This window comes from Nestor notabilis, unplaced genomic scaffold (assembly GCF_000696875.1).
Source record: "Nestor notabilis isolate BGI_N333 unplaced genomic scaffold, ASM69687v1 scaffold383, whole genome shotgun sequence".
NCBI classification, from domain to species: domain Eukaryota; kingdom Metazoa; phylum Chordata; class Aves; order Psittaciformes; family Psittacidae; genus Nestor; species Nestor notabilis.
The window spans coordinates 72671-92758 of record NW_009923079.1 but is presented as its reverse complement, the minus strand read 5'-3'; the positions used below and the strand labels follow the sequence as shown (position 1 = coordinate 92758).

Below are 20088 nucleotides of genomic sequence, written 5' to 3'. Positions count from 1 at the left end.
AGGAGCCAAATCACTTAGCACATAGCTTGTGCCTGGGGCGGGCAACCAGCCAAATTCTGAGACCAATCTACATGAAGGAAGTATAAATCGGTGCAATTTATAGCTTTATTCTCTATCCCTTGACATGCAATTGAAAGCAACATCAGCTGAGATTTTAAAAGGTCCATATGACTTCAGTGGTCAGATTCAGTGCTGAAGTATGAGAAAGGGTCAAAGCAATTCCATACATCAGTGTAATTGTAATGGTGTCAGAATTAGTAAGAAACATGGAGCTAAACTATACAAATCATCATTTAAATAAGATATAAATCATCACTTAAATGCTTTTAAAGTCACTCTTAATGCCTGGCATCGTGATTTAGTAGTCCCTTTTATTATGTCTGAATTGGACCTGTTAACTCTACTTTGACACATTGACAGCTGAAAATACCCAAGCGACTTGCTTTCCTCCAGTTATTTCCTTTGAAAGAGGTTTGAGGGACTTTAACAAAGCAAGTATTTGCCAGGGTCAACAGATCATAACTGCTCCACATCAGAATCAAACTATATAGAAATGATTTGTTAGACCAGCTCAGATTTCAGCGGAGGTTTCCCGGAAATTAAGTGTTGTGGATGATCCAGTTCCTGACCAAAGAATTGGTTTCTCGAGGCAAGACGATTCACTGCAAAATACTGCAGAGGGAGCTCGAAGCCTGGGAGTGTTTCATATCGAGCCTTTGACTTCATCTCTTGTGTGAAAGGAGCAGGGCAAAGAGAGTAAAGAACAGGTTCATATGTGCAGAGCTCTTGGTGAGGTCACCAGGACATTCAGGCCACAAACACCTATTTGGAGACCTCTGTCAGGGTGGATGAATGTATGTGGGGTGGCTGAAAGGTTGCTTGGGAGGGTTCAAGACTGCTTTAAAAAGCTGTATTTTAATCCATGTGCCCTGAATAGTCGATGTTTTGGTAAAAGGCATATGGCTGTATTAAACCACAGGTGACCACAATAACAGCTGACAACAGGCTGAGAGAGCTGGACTGGTTCAGCCTGGAGAAGAGAAGGCTCCTTAAGGGGAGACCTTAGAGCAGCTTCCAGTGCCTAAAGGGGCTACAAGAAACCTGGAGAGGGGCTTTGGGACAAGGGTGTGTAGGGACAGGACAAGGGGGAATGGCTTTAACCTGACAGAGGGGAGATTGAGATGAGCTCTTAGGCAGAAGCTCTTCCCTGTGAGGGTGCTGAGGCGCTGGCACAGGGTGCCCAGAGAAGCTGTGGCTGCCCCATCCCTGGCAGTGTTCAAGGCCAGGTTGGACACAGGGGCTTGGAGCAATGTGGTCTAGTGGAAGGTGTCCCTGCCTGTGGCAGGTGGTTGGAACTGGATGAGCTTTAAGGTCCCTTCCAACCTAAACCACTCTGGGATTCTATGATTCTGTGGTAAGTTTGCATGGAAAATTTAGCAGATGCTTTGTGTTTTCCAGCCAAGGCATCCTGCATTTCTGGCTGTCCCTTCTTTGCATTAGCATCATACTCTGTTCTGCTGTGGGGCTGTGGAGATGTCTCAGTTTCTGCAAGTACTGCAATGCCTCTGATGTAGTCTGACTTCCTGTTGGTGCTCATTAACAAGTATACAAGTTGCTAAGTCTACCTTTGATGTCTGTTTTTCTCTCTTTCTCTCAAACAACTTACTCTTGATAGTTTTCTGTAAATATTAACAGCTTGCTTTCTTTTCTCAGCCAGCCCCTATTCTCCAACATGGATATGCTTGCAGCCTGCTGTTTACACACCACAACTAGTTTTAAACGAGCAACTTCAGATGCTGGTTGCAACAGAGCAACTACAGCACAGTTCATGGTGTGCTCAAATCAGAGATGGTAACACAGATATTCAAAGAAATCTCTCTTTCCTGAGGCCCACAGCAAGGTTAGAGTTAGTTTCCAGTGTTAGTACCTATATTCTTCTTGTTTGCTTTTGTTCTGAGCTACATACCTACTGCTTCATACCTACTTTGCTTACCTTTGATATTTCTAAAGCTTAAATTTGTTATGTTTGCAAATATGATATGTTTAAAGCTTAAATTGAACCACTCTTAGTTCAGTCCAGTTGCATGAGGGTAAAACTCTGCTCTGGGTTTGTCAAGTGCAAAGAATGTGCTTCTGCAAGATCTCCCATCTAGTTTCACATAGCAGAGAGAGGTGAAACTCAATGGATCAGGATTGTATCTTGTTGGACAGAGCCTTGGGTGTGGAAGTTGTCCCTGCCCATGACCGAGGGTTGGAACTAGGTGATCTTAAGGTCCTTTCCAACCCAAATCATTCTGTGATTATATCTTGACAGTCTTGACAGTGTAGTTTCTTTAAATAATATGCAGAATGAAGAAGTAAGTCAGTAGGTGTCTTCAGAGGTGGAAGCTGGAATCAAGTCAAGGAGAGCTTGCTGATCTACTACTCGTTCTTTACAAGCTGCTTAATGGTACTTAACAGATCAGCTGGGCTGATTGTTAAGGGGGAGGTCAAATTGTCAAAGTGGTCCTTGCTGCTTCTTTTAGTAAGTGGAAGGAAATGGGGGAAGATCCATACAGTGTACATGGCATCAAAATTCAAGGCATTCCATTATGACAAGAACAATCTGATGCACACCTTGTGGATGGTCAGCATGTTGGTTTCTAAAGCCCTGCAGGTAGAGAGGGGGGTGCTTTTGCCCTTTTGAGTAATGAAAAACATGATGGGGTGCAGTTTCTTGTCACCCAAGTCCATAGAAACTGGACTATTTGAATCTACAGTGTTTTTAAATGAAGCCACTTGGATAACATTTCTAACTTTATCAGACAAATCTATAGTAAAGAACCCAGGGAAGATTTAAAACTCTCATCTCTGACAGTTCTGGACAAGCTCCTTTGCATAGACTAGACCTGTTTCATCCTGTCTCAGTGCTAAGAAATTGTTTCTCTTCTGAGGTCCAATCAGTTGTACACTTCTTTTGATTATAACTGACTTTTTCCTCTCAAGGAAATTAGGAAGCTTGCTTTCTTTTTTACTTCCCTAGTTAATAAACTGATTTCCATAAAATTGCTTGATACAATTATCCAATGCCTCTCATTCATTGTTTGCAAACTCCTAAAATGCATGTTTTCAGCAAAGACAGCTTTTCTGTTGTGAATTAACTGATCCATCCATGGGGTTTTTTTATCAGATATTACCTCTCTGTTGCTATAACATCTAGCACAGAAGGAACTGCTCTAGCAAAGAATTTAAATCTGTGAAGAGACTTAGGATTCTAGGAGAAAACTGCCTGTGACAAAAGGGCCTATAAGAAATGTCAAATTATTGTGTGTTGAAAGGGAGAAAATTAGAAGCAGAGTGTGGGAAAAGTAAATAAGTATTGATAAGAAAGTGAACTCCCACATGAATAGGTTGTATACATAGAAAAGATCTGGCCAAGTAACAACAACAACAAGCAATAAGTTGTTAACAGATGCTTGAACTTAATATCGAAACAGAAGAAGTGTTGATGTAATGCTGTTGATATAGTTCTGTTGTGTTATTGTTGGCAGAAAAAATCAGTTTAACTTTAGGGGAAGGGTGAAAATTACGGACTTTTGTTTATTTTCTCCAGCTAAAAACCTCTGACTTGACTTTCTACCTATTTTTTTAGTGAATTTTCATCATACCATGTAAGTATGAAATCATTCAGACAAACATTTCACATGCCAGTAAAGCTATGTGTATACGTTAGACCAGCACATTTCATTCTTCTAAACCATATTTATTACTGAAGCTCTGCAATATCAATTTAGCACTTGGAAAACCAGAAGAACAGAGAAAACAGAAAACGATGGTTGTCTGCATTGGAATGCTGTTGTGAAGTAAGCCAGGGAGGAAGTAAAAAACCCTCCCCCAACAGCAGTGAATGATCATTAAATTTCTTTTGAGTTATGGAATCATAAAACAGTTTGGATCGGAAGGAATGAACCAGTTCCATTCTGTTGCAACCCCTTGCCAGTGGCAGGGACACCTTCCACTAGACCACGTTGCTCCAAGCCCCTGTGTCCAACCTGGCCTTGAACACTGCCAGGGATGGGGCAGCCACAGCTTCTCTGGGCAACCTGTGCCAGCGCCTCAGCACCCTCACAGGGGAGAACTTCTCCCTGCTGAAATGAGTCTCAGCCGACATGAGAAGAGCATTGGAAGTGTCTATTCTCTGAGGGTTACCTCAGAATCACCATGTAAGGCAGGTGTTCTGAGCAATTTCCTCCTGCAGATAAACCTATGTCAGAGTATGATCCAGGGATGTGAAGTCTTGTGTTAATTTATGCCAGGGCACGTCCACACACCTGTCTTCTGCTGTGCTATAACAGAACTCCATAAAGATACTAGCATGGGTCTGTAGGCAAAATAGCTCCCTTAGGGTGAAGAAGAGCCACTGGACTTAGGTCATTTGTGTGTCCAACACTCTCTCTGGCCCATTGACTCTCAAAACCATTGTCGGGACTGTGCCACATGGCATAGTGGTGGGCTCTGTGGCTGACTGAGAATGAAGCCAACCAAGTTAAGATAGAACTGGAAGTTGCTATTCACCCAGGCAAAGAATCCAGTGGTTCTGATGCCAGGCTTGAAAGGTTCTTTATTTGTCCTTTATTTTCCTGAGCTAATGTATTGCTAGTTCCCAAGCCCAGTAAAAACAGGAAAAGGTAAATACTTACCATGTTAAGATTTATTTTCTTGGTTAGAAAATAAATGGAGGTGTTTTTCTTCACTCTTCTTTGCATTGGAAAATACAATATTCAGAGCAGCTATAAAAAAGTTTAGAGTAACTTTAATTACATGACATGGTCTAATGTGAGGTGTCCCTGCCCATGGCAGGGGGTTGGAATTAGATGATCTTAAGGTCCTTTCTGACCCAAACTGGTCTGTGATTCTATGATTTTGCAGAACATGGGTCTTTTTTGCACTAGTTTGAACCATTTGGAAGTATTTCTTCCAAACACACAAATATTCCTATACCACAGGGCTCAATCTTCCCAACTAAGGAAGGGGTTTTTTGCCTTTCCTTACCAAGTACAGCAGCACTTGCAGTTGGAAAAGGAGAGGCAGGAATTTATTTTTTATGTCTGTGAATATTCCAGCACTAATCCCTTCTGTACTAACAGATTCTGCTTTGGACCTGGTCATTGTCATGAAAGTGGTGTGAAAAGCGTAACCTTTTCCCAGCCGTGTCTCTGCATCCAGCCTCTTTTCAGACTAGAAAGTGTCTTGGTCTCTAAATATCTTCCAGAGTTACTAATTTTTCGCTTTAATAAACATAAAGGAATGAGCCTGGCCATACTTGCTTGATTTCATACAATTGTGGAATGGTTTGGGTTGGAAGAGACCTTAAGGCTCATCCAGTTCCAATCCCCTGCCATAGACAGGGACACCATCCAGTAGACCAGGTTGCTCCAAGTTCTGTCCAACCTGGCCTAGAACATTGCCAGGGATGGGATTTCTGAGTTAAACTCAGCTCATTACAGTGACTGGAGATAATGACAAACCAAGAGGATATAAGGGATACATTTCCTTAGAACAAGTATTACCTTATATATCTGTGATTGGCAGTGAAATTACCCATTTGAGGAAAGATCAGTGGTTATCTGTTCTTCCCCTCAAGCATGTGCCAATACGGTATTTTCCATCTGTGTCATTATCTCTCTGTCACTGAAGTTGGAAGATGTAAGGGTTTCTTTCCAATCCAATTAGGCAGGGAGTGCCTTGTCTGCTTGAACACAGTACCGTTATTATCCAGAGTGCTCATTTCCTTTTGAAACATGAATAGTTTTGTTCAAGCAGTCAGTGACACAGGATATGAGTAGGTTAGTTACTCATAGGGGATTTAGATATAATAAATAAGAAAGCAAATCTGATTTCGTCATCCCTCTTCCTTGATTCTTCAGGGGGGAAATATTGTTTTCCATTCTCTAAAGAAACACTTTGATTTGAGCTAGGGTTCTAGGCAGAACCAGATAGAAGCTAGTCTTAAGACACCATTTGGAGCTCATTTTCGTACACAAACATAAGGGAAACTTGTTCCCAGAGGTGAAAACTCTAGGGAGGAGAATGACTTACTGAGAGAATATTGGATTAGTATAATACAACATATAGCATTTACATATTTTCCTTCCGGTCTGTATACTTGAGAAGTAAGGAAGTAAGGCCAGGTTGGGCAGGGCCTTGAGCAACCTGGTCTACTGTGAGGCATCCCTGCCCGTGGCAGAGGTTTGGAACTAGATGAGCTTTAAGGTCCCTTCCAACCCAAACCGTTCTGCGATGCTATGATTCTTTAAGTTATAAACACCACAGCTTTGTCTGCCTGCCCTCAAAAGAATAACGTCCTGCAATTTCTTTTTTCTTGAAAAGCTCTTGTTAAGAGATACCACTGACATCAAGTGACTTGCAACAAGAGGTCAGACCCAGGCTCACCCTTGTCTCTCAAATATACATACAGACATATGGCTTTGCTGTTACTCACCAGTTTTGGAGTGAGGCTTTTCAAAGCACAAGTAGCCCGCGTAACATCTTTGCCAAGTATCTGAACCTGGAAGTTATTACCTATCATTTCCTATCCACAAGACTACCTCAAGATGATTACCAGCTTAGCTCTACTGGTCTCTTTGGTCAGAGCTAAAAACCAAGCATCATAAAGAGGCAGAGAAATTTAGTTTCAGAAGTAAAATTCAAAAAGGCAAGGGAAGAGAATTAGTAGGATTTCAGAACTGAGTCTCGGTTTTACTTCTTTTCCTCTTTGAAGCCAGGAAGATGATGTAACTGACATTCACATTCATTTACTCTCAGGACTTCCACTGTTCTTTCCCTGCTCCCAACTTCCTCCCACTCCCAAGGGTGCCTGAGTAGAGTAAAATCCCTCAGTAGATCTAGGAGTGTGGCCCAGAACCCACCAGACTGCAGAGCTGCTGACCTGGGAGGTCATGCAGGAGACTCAGAATACTTTTAGCCTGCTAAGATTTAGTACTTTCCCACCTGATGGCTGACTACTTGTAATTACCTACCTTCTTTATCTGCAGATGTCTTTTGAAGATTCACATATTAAGAAATGTGAGCTGTTCATCCAATTACATGCTTCTACCAGGACAGACGGGAATTCCATGCTTGTTAGCACTGTCCCACGATGACGGTTTAAAGCAGGCAGCACAGTCACCAAGTCCTCGCTAATGTCAGAGAGGTCTTCTCGTTTTTATTCTTCAGCCGTTTCCTTCCAAAGGAAGTGTTCAGGGCCAGGTTGGAGGAGGCTTGGAGCAACCTGGTCTGGAGGAAGGTGTCCCTGCCCATGGTGGGGGGTTGGAACTGGAGGAGCTTTAAGGTCCTTTCCAACCCAAACCGTTCTATGACCAAAGCCTTCCATCTTCCAGCTGAACACAAGACCAACAAAAACCTTAGCAAAAGCCGTCTGATGACCTGATGATACTTTCCCTATTTGCACCTTTTTCCTAGCCTCCATTCTTATATTTGAACTAGAGAAGATGACTATTCTTTTTTTCATTTAGAAGTGAAACCAAGGAATAACCTTTTCTTCTGCTCTAAGGAAGGCGGCTCAATACCCACACTTAACTCTGAAAAATGGACTTTGTTACACTGTTAAGCTTCTTCAGCACAAGAATTTCCCTAAATATTTTGTTTCTTTTTCTCAGGAGCATCCATATGGATACGTTTCCCCTTTGAGCATGACTTCTTTCCCACAGAAAAATGAAAGCTGTGACCTCAAAACTTTCAAACTTGTGGAATGAAGTTCATGTGACTGTATCATGTCTTTGATTTTCTGAGTCTTTTACCTCATGGAAAGTAGCACAACTTCCTTGCTGCTTGCACAGCTCAGCTGAATGAATGTATTTTGGCTTTACCTGACACTCTGTGTTATAAAAGTACCCAGTGTCACAAATTCTTATTATAACTTATCAAGAAGCAATGCTTAGTCTCATGTAAGGTGCGCTGCAGTCAATGGGAATCAAAGGAAATACTTTCTCTGGCTTCAGGTGGCCTTGACTCAGGTGGCATGCATGGTATTATTAAGGAAGGAGCTTAAAATTAAAAAGAAGCCACATTAGTAGTTTCTTCTTCACAAAAGGCCTGCTAGGCTAAAAAAAGGAGGTTAAAAAAAGAACATTTTTTTTTCTGTGCTGTACTAAAAATGGCATATTGTCTTTGGTCATGGAATAAATAGTACTCAAATGTGCAGAGAACTAAAGCAGAGTTTGAATGGAATCCATATAAATTTGAAGATACAGTTTCTTCAGCGGCAAAAGGGGAAAAAAATGTTGCTTGCTCTGAAAACTTCATAGGAAAATACAAATGCACTCAAGTGATCTATGGAACTTCAGGAGAGTTCAGACTCCTGAGGTGGTAAGATGAAAAGTATATAATTTTATTATTGCTTATTGGAAATCACAGCAGCCAAAAAGATCATTAACAGCTCAGGACCAGAGAGCATGGAGGGTTTAAAAATAGAATAAATTGTGTCTGTGCCTTGACGTGAGACTTATTCACCCTTAAGCTATTTAAGACTGCAAAATATTTGTAAGACAGTATCTTAGAAACACAATGACATGGAAATTCAGAAGATTCAGACTCGTACCCACCCTATTGTGCTGACAGGATGATTTCCTAATACCTAATGAGCCCCTAGCTACTATTTTGTCTTCAAGAACTGACAAAACCAAACCAGTTACCAACTAGACAGAGATTTACCTGCTTCTGGTTTTCATATCCACTACCTCGGAACAGAATTCCCACTTCTAACTAAATTTTGTTAGTTAGAGCACTAATATTTTCCCGTTAAAAGGCAAGAATTGGCATGAAGCCACTTTAAATGGGAGAAGGAGAGAAAATTGGAAAGGGCAGGTCAGGTCCTGAGCCCAGCTTTACTTGTACAGGTCCCACAAGGCATTAAAGATGTGACATACACAGTGGAGCCTTTCTGCTTCCTCAGTTACTTCCCTTCAGAGCCGAATTCAGCAAGATGCAGCCGAAGGAATCCGCGAGTTTCATTCCTTCGGTTTTATCATTTCATTCTTAAGAATGAATGCATTTTTCAGTTGAAATGAGCAAACCAAACAGCATTCTTCCTTGTTGCAAGCCCATTTCAAATGTCTTACTGAAAGTTCTTACATGTTATATCCTGCTAAGTGCCTAAGACTAAAATCAGAAGCAAGTTAAAGCTCCCAGGGTAAAATCCATCAGTTAATATTCAGTGTTTAGGTCAGTGCTGGCAGCCAAACCTCTTTTTGTGCTCTCCCATTTTAGGTGGGATTCACTTCATACCAAAGTGGGGATCTAAAGCAGCCCAAACACAAGATTTACCTTGGATGTTGTGGGGAAGCTGTCTGTAAATGATGTAGTTGGTACCTGCAAATCTCAGTTCTGGCCTCTGCTGTCCAAGTACACAAAGAGCACTGGAAAGGGTATCATAGGTCCAGTTTGGAGCGAACTGCAACACGAATTTCTGCATTTCTCAAATCAAACAGTACTCAGTTGCATGCTCAGAGCCCAAGGCGGATTGGGTACAGAACCTGTCCCACAGGAGAAACTCTTGCATATTTATTTCAAGTAAGTATTCAAAGGGAAAAAATAAAAAATAAAAAATAAAAAAAAAAAGAAAAGCAAACAAACAACAAAAACCCCACAACAAACTAAACCACATTTTATATATATTTGTTTTTCTTAAAAAATGATTCCATGAAAGTTTTATAGTTCTCTAAGTAGTAATACAGGGGTTTTATATATACAAAATTCTATTTCAAACGATTTACTGTACAAAAGAAAGTATAAGCAACTGTTACTATTTCATGATTTCAGCAAATAATGAACAATTCGGATAAATATGTGTTGAGGATATAGTTCTACCATTTACAGGAATGTCAGTATTAAGTCGGGAATACTTTTGGATAAGTATTTACAGATAAAATCCCCTTTGAGGTGGTTCCCCAAAGATTTATCTTCAGAATAGGTAGTTCACATTTGGCTTTCTTCTGGATCGTTTGGGTACCAAGGAATGAGAGGAAGAACATGGATGTACAGAAAGAATTCTGCTTGATCTATTCCCACTCACAGTCCTATTGCAGTCAGTGGGCCTGATCTAGTAAGTACTACCGGGAATAATACTTGTGTGAATAGATCAGGCAGGATTTGTCCCTGCAGTCATAAGCTATCAAATTTACAAATCAAGGTTACAAATTTTTAAAATAGTGACATTCCTGCAAGTCAAAATACAGCAGAAACAAGAGTTAACAAAATATAAGCCCTTTATTAATAAAAATCTTTGGTTGGATCAATATCTTAAATAAGCTTCAAGAATATTTGGTTAATACCATTTTCTTTCTTCCACGTAATTACTTTTCTGGTACCTTCTTTGGACAGACTACAGAAATATATCAAGTTTATCACATACTTTAAAACAAATAAATATATCAAAAGCTAAATATGGCATTTGTCTTTTTTAAAGTTCTAGTATTAATCTTTAAATTAGTTTTGCAAAGAAAAAAGAAAAGGAAAAAGGAGATAACTAACTTCTGTTGAAAACAGTCTTTTGATGTTTGGTTTTGTAACAAACCATACAGTAGTTAGACTTTAAAGAAAACTTTCATTTTTCTTTTATTCTTCAGTTTGATATTTGTAATATAAGTGCCATGGACAAGAAAAAGCAGTAAAAGAAAGGAGGTTAATTGCACCAATATTATTTGGAAGTGCAGTTTTGTCATTTGACAAAGCAAACCTAAAATGTCCTATGCTTCAAAAGAGGTGTATTGATGGGATTTAGCTAGGCATTGTAAGTCAGGATTTTAGACTTCTACTTTAATGAAGCTCCTTGTACAAAAGATAGAGTATTTTAAGACAAAAGAAAAGTCCTGTGATTAACTGACGGTCTGGTCCTGTAGCCCCAGTGCAGGCAAAACTTCCATTGAGGATAGTAAGCGGGATGTGGTTTGGATTTACCCCTCTGGCACAGCCTCCTTGAAGTGCCATTCAACAGCAGAACGTCTGCAGGAACAACTGGCTGTGAAAACCTCTCCTGCAGAGGATAGAGGACTACAGAGAAAAGCCTGGCTGAGAAAGGGATGTGCTAAATTAATGGGAAAAGGAAATTTCCTCAGCAACACCAGTGTCCGAGTACTAGGCAGGGTTCTACATGTGCTCATGAATTCAGGGCATTTAACCAAACACTGTGTGATCATCTACCTGCTGGGAGGATCTCCAGAGTTGTGCTGCTGCTGCCTGGCCATGAGCAAGGAGCTGCTGGGGTTCTGCACACACACAGCTGGGGCACCTTCATATCCACATCAGCCCTGCGCTGGTAAGAAAGAATTTTACCAGGTTCACTTTTGTGATGTTTCTGAAGAGGGCAGTGCCCCGGTGCTTGTTTCACACCTCCAGGGTCACACACGGATGTCTGCCAGCAGAACTAAAGCCTGTTATGGAAAGCAAGTCAGTCTGGTAGGCTTTACATGGTGTCTGTCCTGCCAAAAGGAATACTAGGGCACACTCTGAAGCTGATTTTGCATACACTTTATGGAGTTACCCTATAGACCTTCAAGCCTGGGGTTCCAAAAATATTTTAAATTACTAGTATTATTATCACTTAAAATTTACCTTTAATTACTTAATTAATAGGCTACAGTCAGATTCTCAGAGAATATCTCTATCAAGACATACTAAGTACCTGCATTTCTTAATGCACATCACCGTCAATAGTGTTATCTAATGATGAAATACAAAAATTCCCTGCATTGCTGCTTGTGCAAAAGAAAGAACAGATTATAAGAAATAGGTTGTGGTCCTCCATGTTTGTAAGAAGAGCATTTCTCACAAAGATGGGAGTAAAATGGCAGCACATCCTTCAACATGCACCAGGTTGTCTGTTAATCGAGTCCTGCCCCTTACACGTGGTTTGTGTATCAGTGGAATGCCCCAACATACTCAACTCCCTCCTCTCCTAGACATCAAGAGGGTATGAATGGCAGGAGGACAAGCTCCCACTGTGACTCCTGGGGAGTTTGGGGCTGTGATTGTTACAATTTCCACCTTTTTTCTTGTCCTTTTCTTTCCAGGTTTCTAGCATCTGCAGCTTCCCTTGCTCTTCTCTCATGAAGACCTCCACCATGAGAACTTTCTCTTTATGAATCTGCTGACTAATGTCCTTGGGAATGTCTGGGATAATCCAGTCAACAAATTCACTCATAAACATGACCAAGTTCTGAAAATGAAATTGTGAGAACATGTCAGCAAGATTAAATGAAAGGATGACTGTACGGGAAGGGGCCATTCTCAGTGTACTTAGGAAGGAAGAATGAAGAAAGGACAGTACTTAAGTTGGGCTCAACTGCATGTCACAAGCCTGATACTAAGCCAAATTCACCTCAAGTCCTTGCTAGAAGTAGAGAAAAATGGCAGGCACAGATCTCTTGTCTTACGTACTGGCCTACAGGTTTCACATCAGAAGGGCAGAAGCAAACAGCAAGAGGTAAAACGATGCAAGCTGGTAAAATGCATTCCAACGAAATGTTCCCGATTTAAAAATTCTAACTTGGGAAATTTTGGACATTTCATTTCTTGGATAGGTTTAGAAATGATCTGGGATTAAATCGATGCTGCTTCAGTGAATTTGTTGTTGTTCCCCTGGAGAAATTCGTGGGACCTAATTAGTCTTAGCATTGCGCTTTGCTGCTCACTAAGGTCATTCTGTTGCTTCTGCATCAAACTGGTTCTGGGAATCCCCAGGGATGAATTTTTCCACTGAGGATATACCTGGATCTGGGTGGGTGAAGAGGGTGAATGAGGATGGGCAGCTGAGAAAGGTCATGATATTTTTGGCCTAATAACTTATTTCCAAAGGTGGCTTGCCTTACGTAGCTAAAGAAACAGCGTAACTCGTTTTCTTTCTCAGATAGAAAGTGCCAGCAGTACAACCTACCTGGAAAACTATCACAAATGCTAATCTTGCTGCTAGGACAGCCCAGAAATCCTTTGAAATGTCATACTTGTTTTCAGACCAGGGGGGTTCTCGATAATCTTTGTATCTGCAAAACAAGACTCAGTAAATCAGTGATGTCATTCAGAAATTTTAGCACCATGAGCAATTAATACCAAAGGGTTGAACAGGAAATCAAACCTTCTAAAAAGAAGTTTACTGTTACAGTATGAGACATTATTAACCTCTTAACAGCTGAAAGCCTCCCACAGCCCTCAAGCTGTACTCCAGATTAAAGGTCTTCCATCTTAATACCCTCTGATTAGTACAAATAATACCAATTCTGCATAAAGATGGAGTAAATTGCACAGATAATTTATTTTAAGACTGGTAAAACCCAACTCAACCTATATTTTTAAGACTAATTTTAAAAACAAACACTGATCTCAGGTCCATGGGGTGTGTTATACTGTGTGGTGTTCTTGCTCATGATCAGCTCAAGTTTGCCATGTAGAGAGAAGATGAGAATTTTGCCTTATTTGTTGCTCACAGAAAACCCATGAGTTCATCAACAATTACTTGTTAGAAATGGGACCAAGAAAAATACACTAACTTTAAATCCTTCCTATGTTGAATGAATTAGGGCTCCATGTTTTCAAATGGTTTAAAAACCCTTGGGATATGAAAGAAAGGATGGGATGGGAAAAAGAAAGAGGCTGGAAGTAGAAAGCAAATAAAACTGGCATTTTTATATTGGACCACGACACTGATACTTCTGTTCCACAAGTTCTGTGCTAAAAATATGTTTGCCAACCTCATTAATCCTGTGCCTGGAGATCACCAGGAGAAAGCAAAAGCAAGCAAAGCTAGTCAGCTTTTTCTTTTTTCCTCCTTGAAATGTCTCTTCCCTCCTTGTTCTCTTTTCCTGCACCCCATTTATCCTCCTTTTAGTTTTGCTGGCATAAATGCTTTTGCTGTTGTATTACAAGGGAAGGGTTTTAACCTGCCAGAGGGGAGATTGAGATGAGATCTTTGGCAGAAACTCCTCCCTGTGAGGGTGCTGAGGCACTGGCACAGGTTGCCCAGAGAAGCTGTGGCTGCCCCATCCCTGGCAGTGTTCAAGGCCAGGTTGGACACAGGGGCTTGGAGCAACCTGCTCTAGTGGAAGGCGTCCCTGCCTGTGGCAGGGGTTGGAACTGGATGAGCTTTAAGGTTCCTTCCAACTCAAACCAGTCTGTGGTACTATTATTTGGCTTTGGTCCCCAATTCTAAATGTTAAAACATTTGTTCTGAAGGTGATATAGATCTAAGGGAGCCTAGATTAAATGTGTATTTCAGCACTGACCTAGATTGCTTCCTAAGCTGAACTATGCAATAATAAATTCCTTTAAAAATGAAAATAATATGTAGATATTGTTAGAAGCATGCAGATTTCCTGTAGAACAACAATTTAAGTAGGTCTTAAGTTTCAGTGCTAAGGATACTATTACTCTCATCAGGAATTGCTACAGAAACATCGTATGAACAGCACAAGATACAACAACGCGATATCAGAGTAACATCAGTTTCTTCCCTTAAAGCATCATTGTGCTCTTTATCATCATTTATCTCCTTTCCTGAAAAAAAGGAATGCATAATAATAAAAATCTTTGCATGGACAAAGACTGAATGGAACAATGATAAGCCCTGTCTCCCAAAATAAGCAGGTTTTGTGGTTGCTTAATATGTGAGCCAAGACGGTCAAGGCAATGGATCCATCTGATAGAAAAGGCTACCAAGGTGCTAAAAAGGTCTTGAAAATACAAGGGACCTGCCCCAGAAATGTAAAAATTTGTCCCATTCTTAGTAAGCTGTGAAAATACTTAAAATTGGTTATCATTGAAGAGAGTACCTGCATATCTGAACCTCATAGCCAAGATCCATGGGGTCGTTGGGAGCTGTTCCTGCTTGAAAATCGCTGACATTAAAAGAAGATAGTGTATGGTTCACGAAGCCATGCATGGTGCCATTCTCACTGTACATATACAGGTACACGAGGCGTGGAATGAAGTCGGATGTGAATGAGATCACAAATGCCTAAGCCATAAGAATAAAGAGTGAGCGTAACATTCAGGCAGTGGTTAAGTTCATAATATCCTCAAGTATGTCTTGTCCAAACAAACTCATGCAACTCAGGGACTGCTTTAGCAAACAAAGGCGGAGACTGCAGCCCACAGGGCATTAAAAATTGAGTATTCACTGTGGCAAAAAGGTAGGATTTACTGCTTACTCTTCTGAGTTGCAGAATATTAGGTGGAATAGCTCCATGCTGACTGAGATTTCTACCTGGATAACAACTTGGACTCACTGGAGAATGAAGTGGCCATACCCCCAAGCACCAGGGGAGAGCAAAATATGGCACTACATAAGCCACAGCTTGTCCCCAATGCATTGTGTAAGGTCCAACTGATTGATTTCCAAGTACTTTTCTGTTCCACAAACAACTGGCAGTGAAGTGAATCTTCAAATTCTCACTGCATTGCAAAATCAGATATATATTTCAACTCCATGAAGAGAAAAGGATTAGCAGGCTGAGCCCAGTTTTGTATTTATGGCCCCAAAATTGCATTTTATTTGGTGATTTAAAAAGGCTTTCTAAAAACATCCTACAGAAAATGCAAGAGAGCCAGTTCAGCTGAGCTCTTCAGAACTTTAGCCCTTCTAATTTGTCATTCTTATGAAACATTCTCACTGGCATTAATCTCATGTACATGCGGAACAAACACAGTACAAAATGTTTTACTTCTTTTATGATAAAGGGGGTAGTACATAGATCAAAGAGGCAAAAAATAACACTGGATAATGACAAAGAAAGACTACAGGGAGGAAAAGAAAAAAATAGAGACATTATTTCCAAAGGAAAAGAGAGGAAATGGTAAAGACAAATTAAGGCAGTCTACCAAATAACCAAAAGAATGGTTTGGCTATAGTACAACAGACACCTGTGGACAAAATGAAGGGATTTCTAGTCTGGATAATGGTGGAAAAGCCATGAGGGCACATGGACACGTGGCTGTAAGCCCTACATGGCCCCTGTTTTTCTGCATCTCAAACATATTTTCAGCTTGTTATTCAGCTTTTTTTGTTTCATCTGATGAAACAAACAATGATGATCAGTGGATGTCTATTCATATAGAATATTAGATAAGTACATACATTAATATATTAAAGTGAGCTAACATTTTCTAAGGGCTGGGATGTTCTAACATTTCAGAAAATATTTAAATCTTCTACTTTCTTGATTTTAAAGGATTTACACTGAAATAAAACTACTAGAGCAGAATGGAAAAGCAGGTCTATTGAGTTAAAATGTTACTCATGCCAAATTACTTACATTTATGATGACGGCAAGCTTTCCAATACCTCTGAGGATATTATACCAGATTCCTGAGGAAGGAGACAAACACGTAAATACTGTTCCAGTCATTAAAATGAGATAAATTACATTTTCATTTATCAGTGTTAGGAGTACTTATGACTGTGCCAAACTAGTGTTATATTTTAAATTAAAAGAAGAACAAATTACAAGAGATTAATTTGGTGACCTGTAGCTAAAGGGAGCCCAACTCTGTCCTTCAAAGCTATGTTCAGGCACCTATTATTTTGGAGGTTTTAACCTGAAAACTTCTTTGAGGAAGAGAAAGGCAAGTACGAGACAGAGGAATGCCTGCATAGGTAGAAAAGAAAAACATTAGAAAATTTCATTCACACTTCTCAAATGCCTGAGGATAAGAAAGCTACAGATAAGGAGCTGGAACTTCCACACACATGGTGCAGAACATACTGATTTACCAGCTTTAAGGATCTACCTGAATCTGCCTACATCTTCTCATCACTCTTGATCCTAGCTCAGTTTTGAGAAAGCAAAGCTCCAGCGGAGCCACTTGATGGGATTTTTCCAGTTGCATCCAGAAACCACACAGATACAGGTTTCCTCAGCACGGGCTCTGTGCATACAAAATGTATTACCAACCAACCCCATGCTGAACCAGATTCAACCCCTCCAGATTTAGTCTGAGGATGACGCATGAAGCCCCCCAGCTCTGACTCTTCCTCCTCTCCAGATCCCATTTCTCATTGAAAGGCTTCTTTATGAAGAAATCCAGGGCTGCTACAAGATCCACATGTTTACAGCCCTGATGAGCCACTCTCCTATTCTGGGTCTGAAACGGAAGATGTAGGAGGCTTTACGTAGAGTGACATCCCTGGAAGACTCCTTCAGCCTGGCCAAATCCTTTGCTTGATAAGTAACTGATACTTCATATAATTTTGGTCTGTTGGCACAGCAGAAATAAGCTAGCCTGGACAAAACTGGAGGTCAGAAGTACAGAACTGAACTTCAGGAAAAGATATTACAGTATCAGTAGAAGCAGAGATAGATCTGTGTTTGCTGCCAGTGGCTACCCGCTGCCTTGAGCAGGTGGGACTTTCTCCCTTTCCTGATTCTGCTGATGCCTGCCCTAAAATCTCGTCTGGTTTGTCTGTGGCCATCTCACAGCCTCTGACTTCAGATTGTCTCTGGAAGAAGTGAGGTTCTTTCAACTGCAGTAGCAGGATTGAATTGCAATAAATTGTAATTAACATCCTCTCAAAACCAAATGAAAAACCTCAAAACCCTTACCACAACCATAAAACCAACAACACCCTGCCTAACATCTCCACCAGCAACCTTCACATGCAGCATCAGCTGAGCCAGCCACAGCACACCCCAAAAGCAACGTGGTAAAGGCAACAGCATGCTAATACACAGTGTATTCTTCAGCTGAAGGATGATCTGAGGGCACAAGGATGAGCCCAAGGAAAATCTCTGCTTGCACAACACCAGAATGAACACTGAGTTTGGTAACAGACCACAAACTCCACTGCTCTGGCTGAGTGGTTCTGTAACATGAACAGTTACTTTAATGACCTTTTTAATCGTAAGTAACCAACACTTGGGAGAAACAGTTTCCTTCTCATTACACACATAGCTGTTATCCCCCCATAGTAGGGGGAGGACTGGTCTATTGTCACAGTACTGCCACAGAGCCCAGACCAACCTAAATTCACTGCAGCTTTCAGCTTCACCCTTCAGACATTAATGCTGAGTACGGTTGAAGGGGTACATTTACCCACAGACTTCTGAGTCTTCTCTCATTCCCAAGGGTACGTCTCCAGGCCCACTCCAGAGCTATTAAATGCAGGAATTTTTGCTTCTGCAAGAAAACTGCATTGCCAGGAAGGACTGTTGATGTGCAGAACCATGTGAGATATTTCGCTATTGTATTGATCAGTTTGATTTGAAAAGTGATACTGTTTGCTTAATAAAATATTCAAGCTCTGGTGTTTCTATTTTAAAAGTAAATCCTTGATAAGTTATGAGAACTCACAATTAAGGCATAGTCTAATCTTTTGAATTTTCCTATAAATATCTTTCTGTTAGTGAAACTAACTCAGCATAACAATATCCTGCCATACACCCAGGAAGAAACAAACAGGGATAACAATAGAAATGTGCACTTACCTATATCTTTTGCTCTGACTGCTACTGGTCTCCTCAGTTCAGTAACAAACTTCTTTGCATCTAGACGGATTTCAATGATGTTGTTCAACAAAGCAAACAAAGGTGCCAGTGGGAAGGATGCAACGAACAAAGTTACAAACCCAAACTGAATTACTGGAAAGAAAAAGAAACCATTTCATCTGCTGTGTTCAGTATTTACCAAATTGCATCGTCCCGTCACTGCCATCCCATTAAATGCTAACAAGATGACACGTGCTGTGAGACTAAATCCATTTTTTGGCATCAGGCAGGGTTTGCCTGACTGCTGTTCCATTTGAGCACCAAAGGGCCAGTTGCCCCTCTTGCAAAAGGCAAGGCAAAGTAACCAGAATCATAGAATCACTGAAACACAGAATCAGCTGGGTTGGAAAAGACCTTTAAGATCATCAAATCCAACTGTTCTCCAGCACTGCCAAGGCCACCAGTAAACCATGTCACTAAGGGCCATGTCTACACGGTTTGTGAACACTTCCAGGGACGGTGACTCCACCACTGCCCTGGGCAGCCTGTTCCAATGCCTGAACACCCTTTTGGGGAAGAAATTGTTCCTAATCTCCAGTCTAAACCTCCCCTGGCACAGCTTGAGGTCATTTCCTCTTGTCCTGTCACTTGTCCCTTGGGAGAAGAGACCAGCCACCTCCTGTCTCCATCAGGTTGTTGTAGAGAGTGATAAGGTCCCCCCTGAGCCTTCTCTTCTCCAGCCTGTCCCCCCACCAGGTCCCTCAGCCATTCCTCATCACACTTGTGCTCCAGGCCCTTCACCAGCTCTGTTGCCCTTCTCTGGAGCCACTCCAGCAGCTCAATATCATGGATAAAGAAACTCCTAAACCAATTTTGCCATCAGTGAGACTGGTACAGAAGTGATCTGAAGGAGTGGGAATATGGCAGCATCTGTGTGAGCTCTATATAAATGTGCCATGCTCCACCCAGCAGGTTTTTGGTACTCCCTGTTCCCACTGGAAGCTTCCTCTCCTGAAGTATAGAATCTTACAGGCTTCAAAAAGGACATGAGTGATTCTTTGCCTTTACTAGGAACAATTTGCTTCCTACAACATGCGGTCATATTTGCTTTTGTCTGATGAGGACATGACAATGATATCATATTCACCCTGGTACTGTTAGTGCCCCACCTTTCTCTTCCTCTGTTACTTCCGAATTCTGATCTCAGTAACTGCATCTTTTTTCTTTTTAGGAACTGACAGCATGACCTCGTAGCTTGTACCATTAAATTTCAATCTGTTTCCCCTACTCTGAACATTAAGGTCATCAGCTATTCTAATTTTCCTCTGCATTTACTGAGAATGCCAATTTTTGGTGTTATTTTACTTCATTACCCTTCACCACTATTTTTGCCTAGTCATTCCTTAAAATACTAAATAAAGTTGCTATTTTAAGAAAGATCCTTCAGGAACACCAGATACTGTAGCAAACAGCATTACAGAATCATAGAATCACAGAATCAACTAGGTTGGAAATGACCCTTAAGATCAAGTCCAACCTTTACCTCAGTACTGCCAAGACTACCACTAAACCATGCCACTAAGGGCATTACGTTGAACAGTTCTCAGCCTTGCCAAGA

The 20088-nt window shown here is 40.9% G+C and overlaps 1 protein-coding gene across 1 annotated transcript in view; it reads right to left on the bottom strand.

Moving 5' to 3' along the window:
- Window positions 1–11695: 11695 nt before the first annotated feature.
- The window catches only part of ANO1 (anoctamin 1, calcium activated chloride channel), a 47704-nt gene continuing 39311 nt past the window's right edge, over window positions 11696–20088 (bottom strand). Inside the window, exons 22-26 of the mRNA XM_010011933.1 lie at window positions 18471–18623; window positions 16302–16354; window positions 14820–15004; window positions 12932–13037; window positions 11696–12214 (exon numbers count right to left, since the gene is read on the bottom strand). Of these exons, the coding sequence (XP_010010235.1) occupies window positions 11954–12214; window positions 12932–13037; window positions 14820–15004; window positions 16302–16354; window positions 18471–18623 (758 nt within the window). The 3' untranslated portion in view covers window positions 11696–11953. The remainder of the gene's footprint in view (window positions 12215–12931; window positions 13038–14819; window positions 15005–16301; window positions 16355–18470; window positions 18624–20088) is intronic.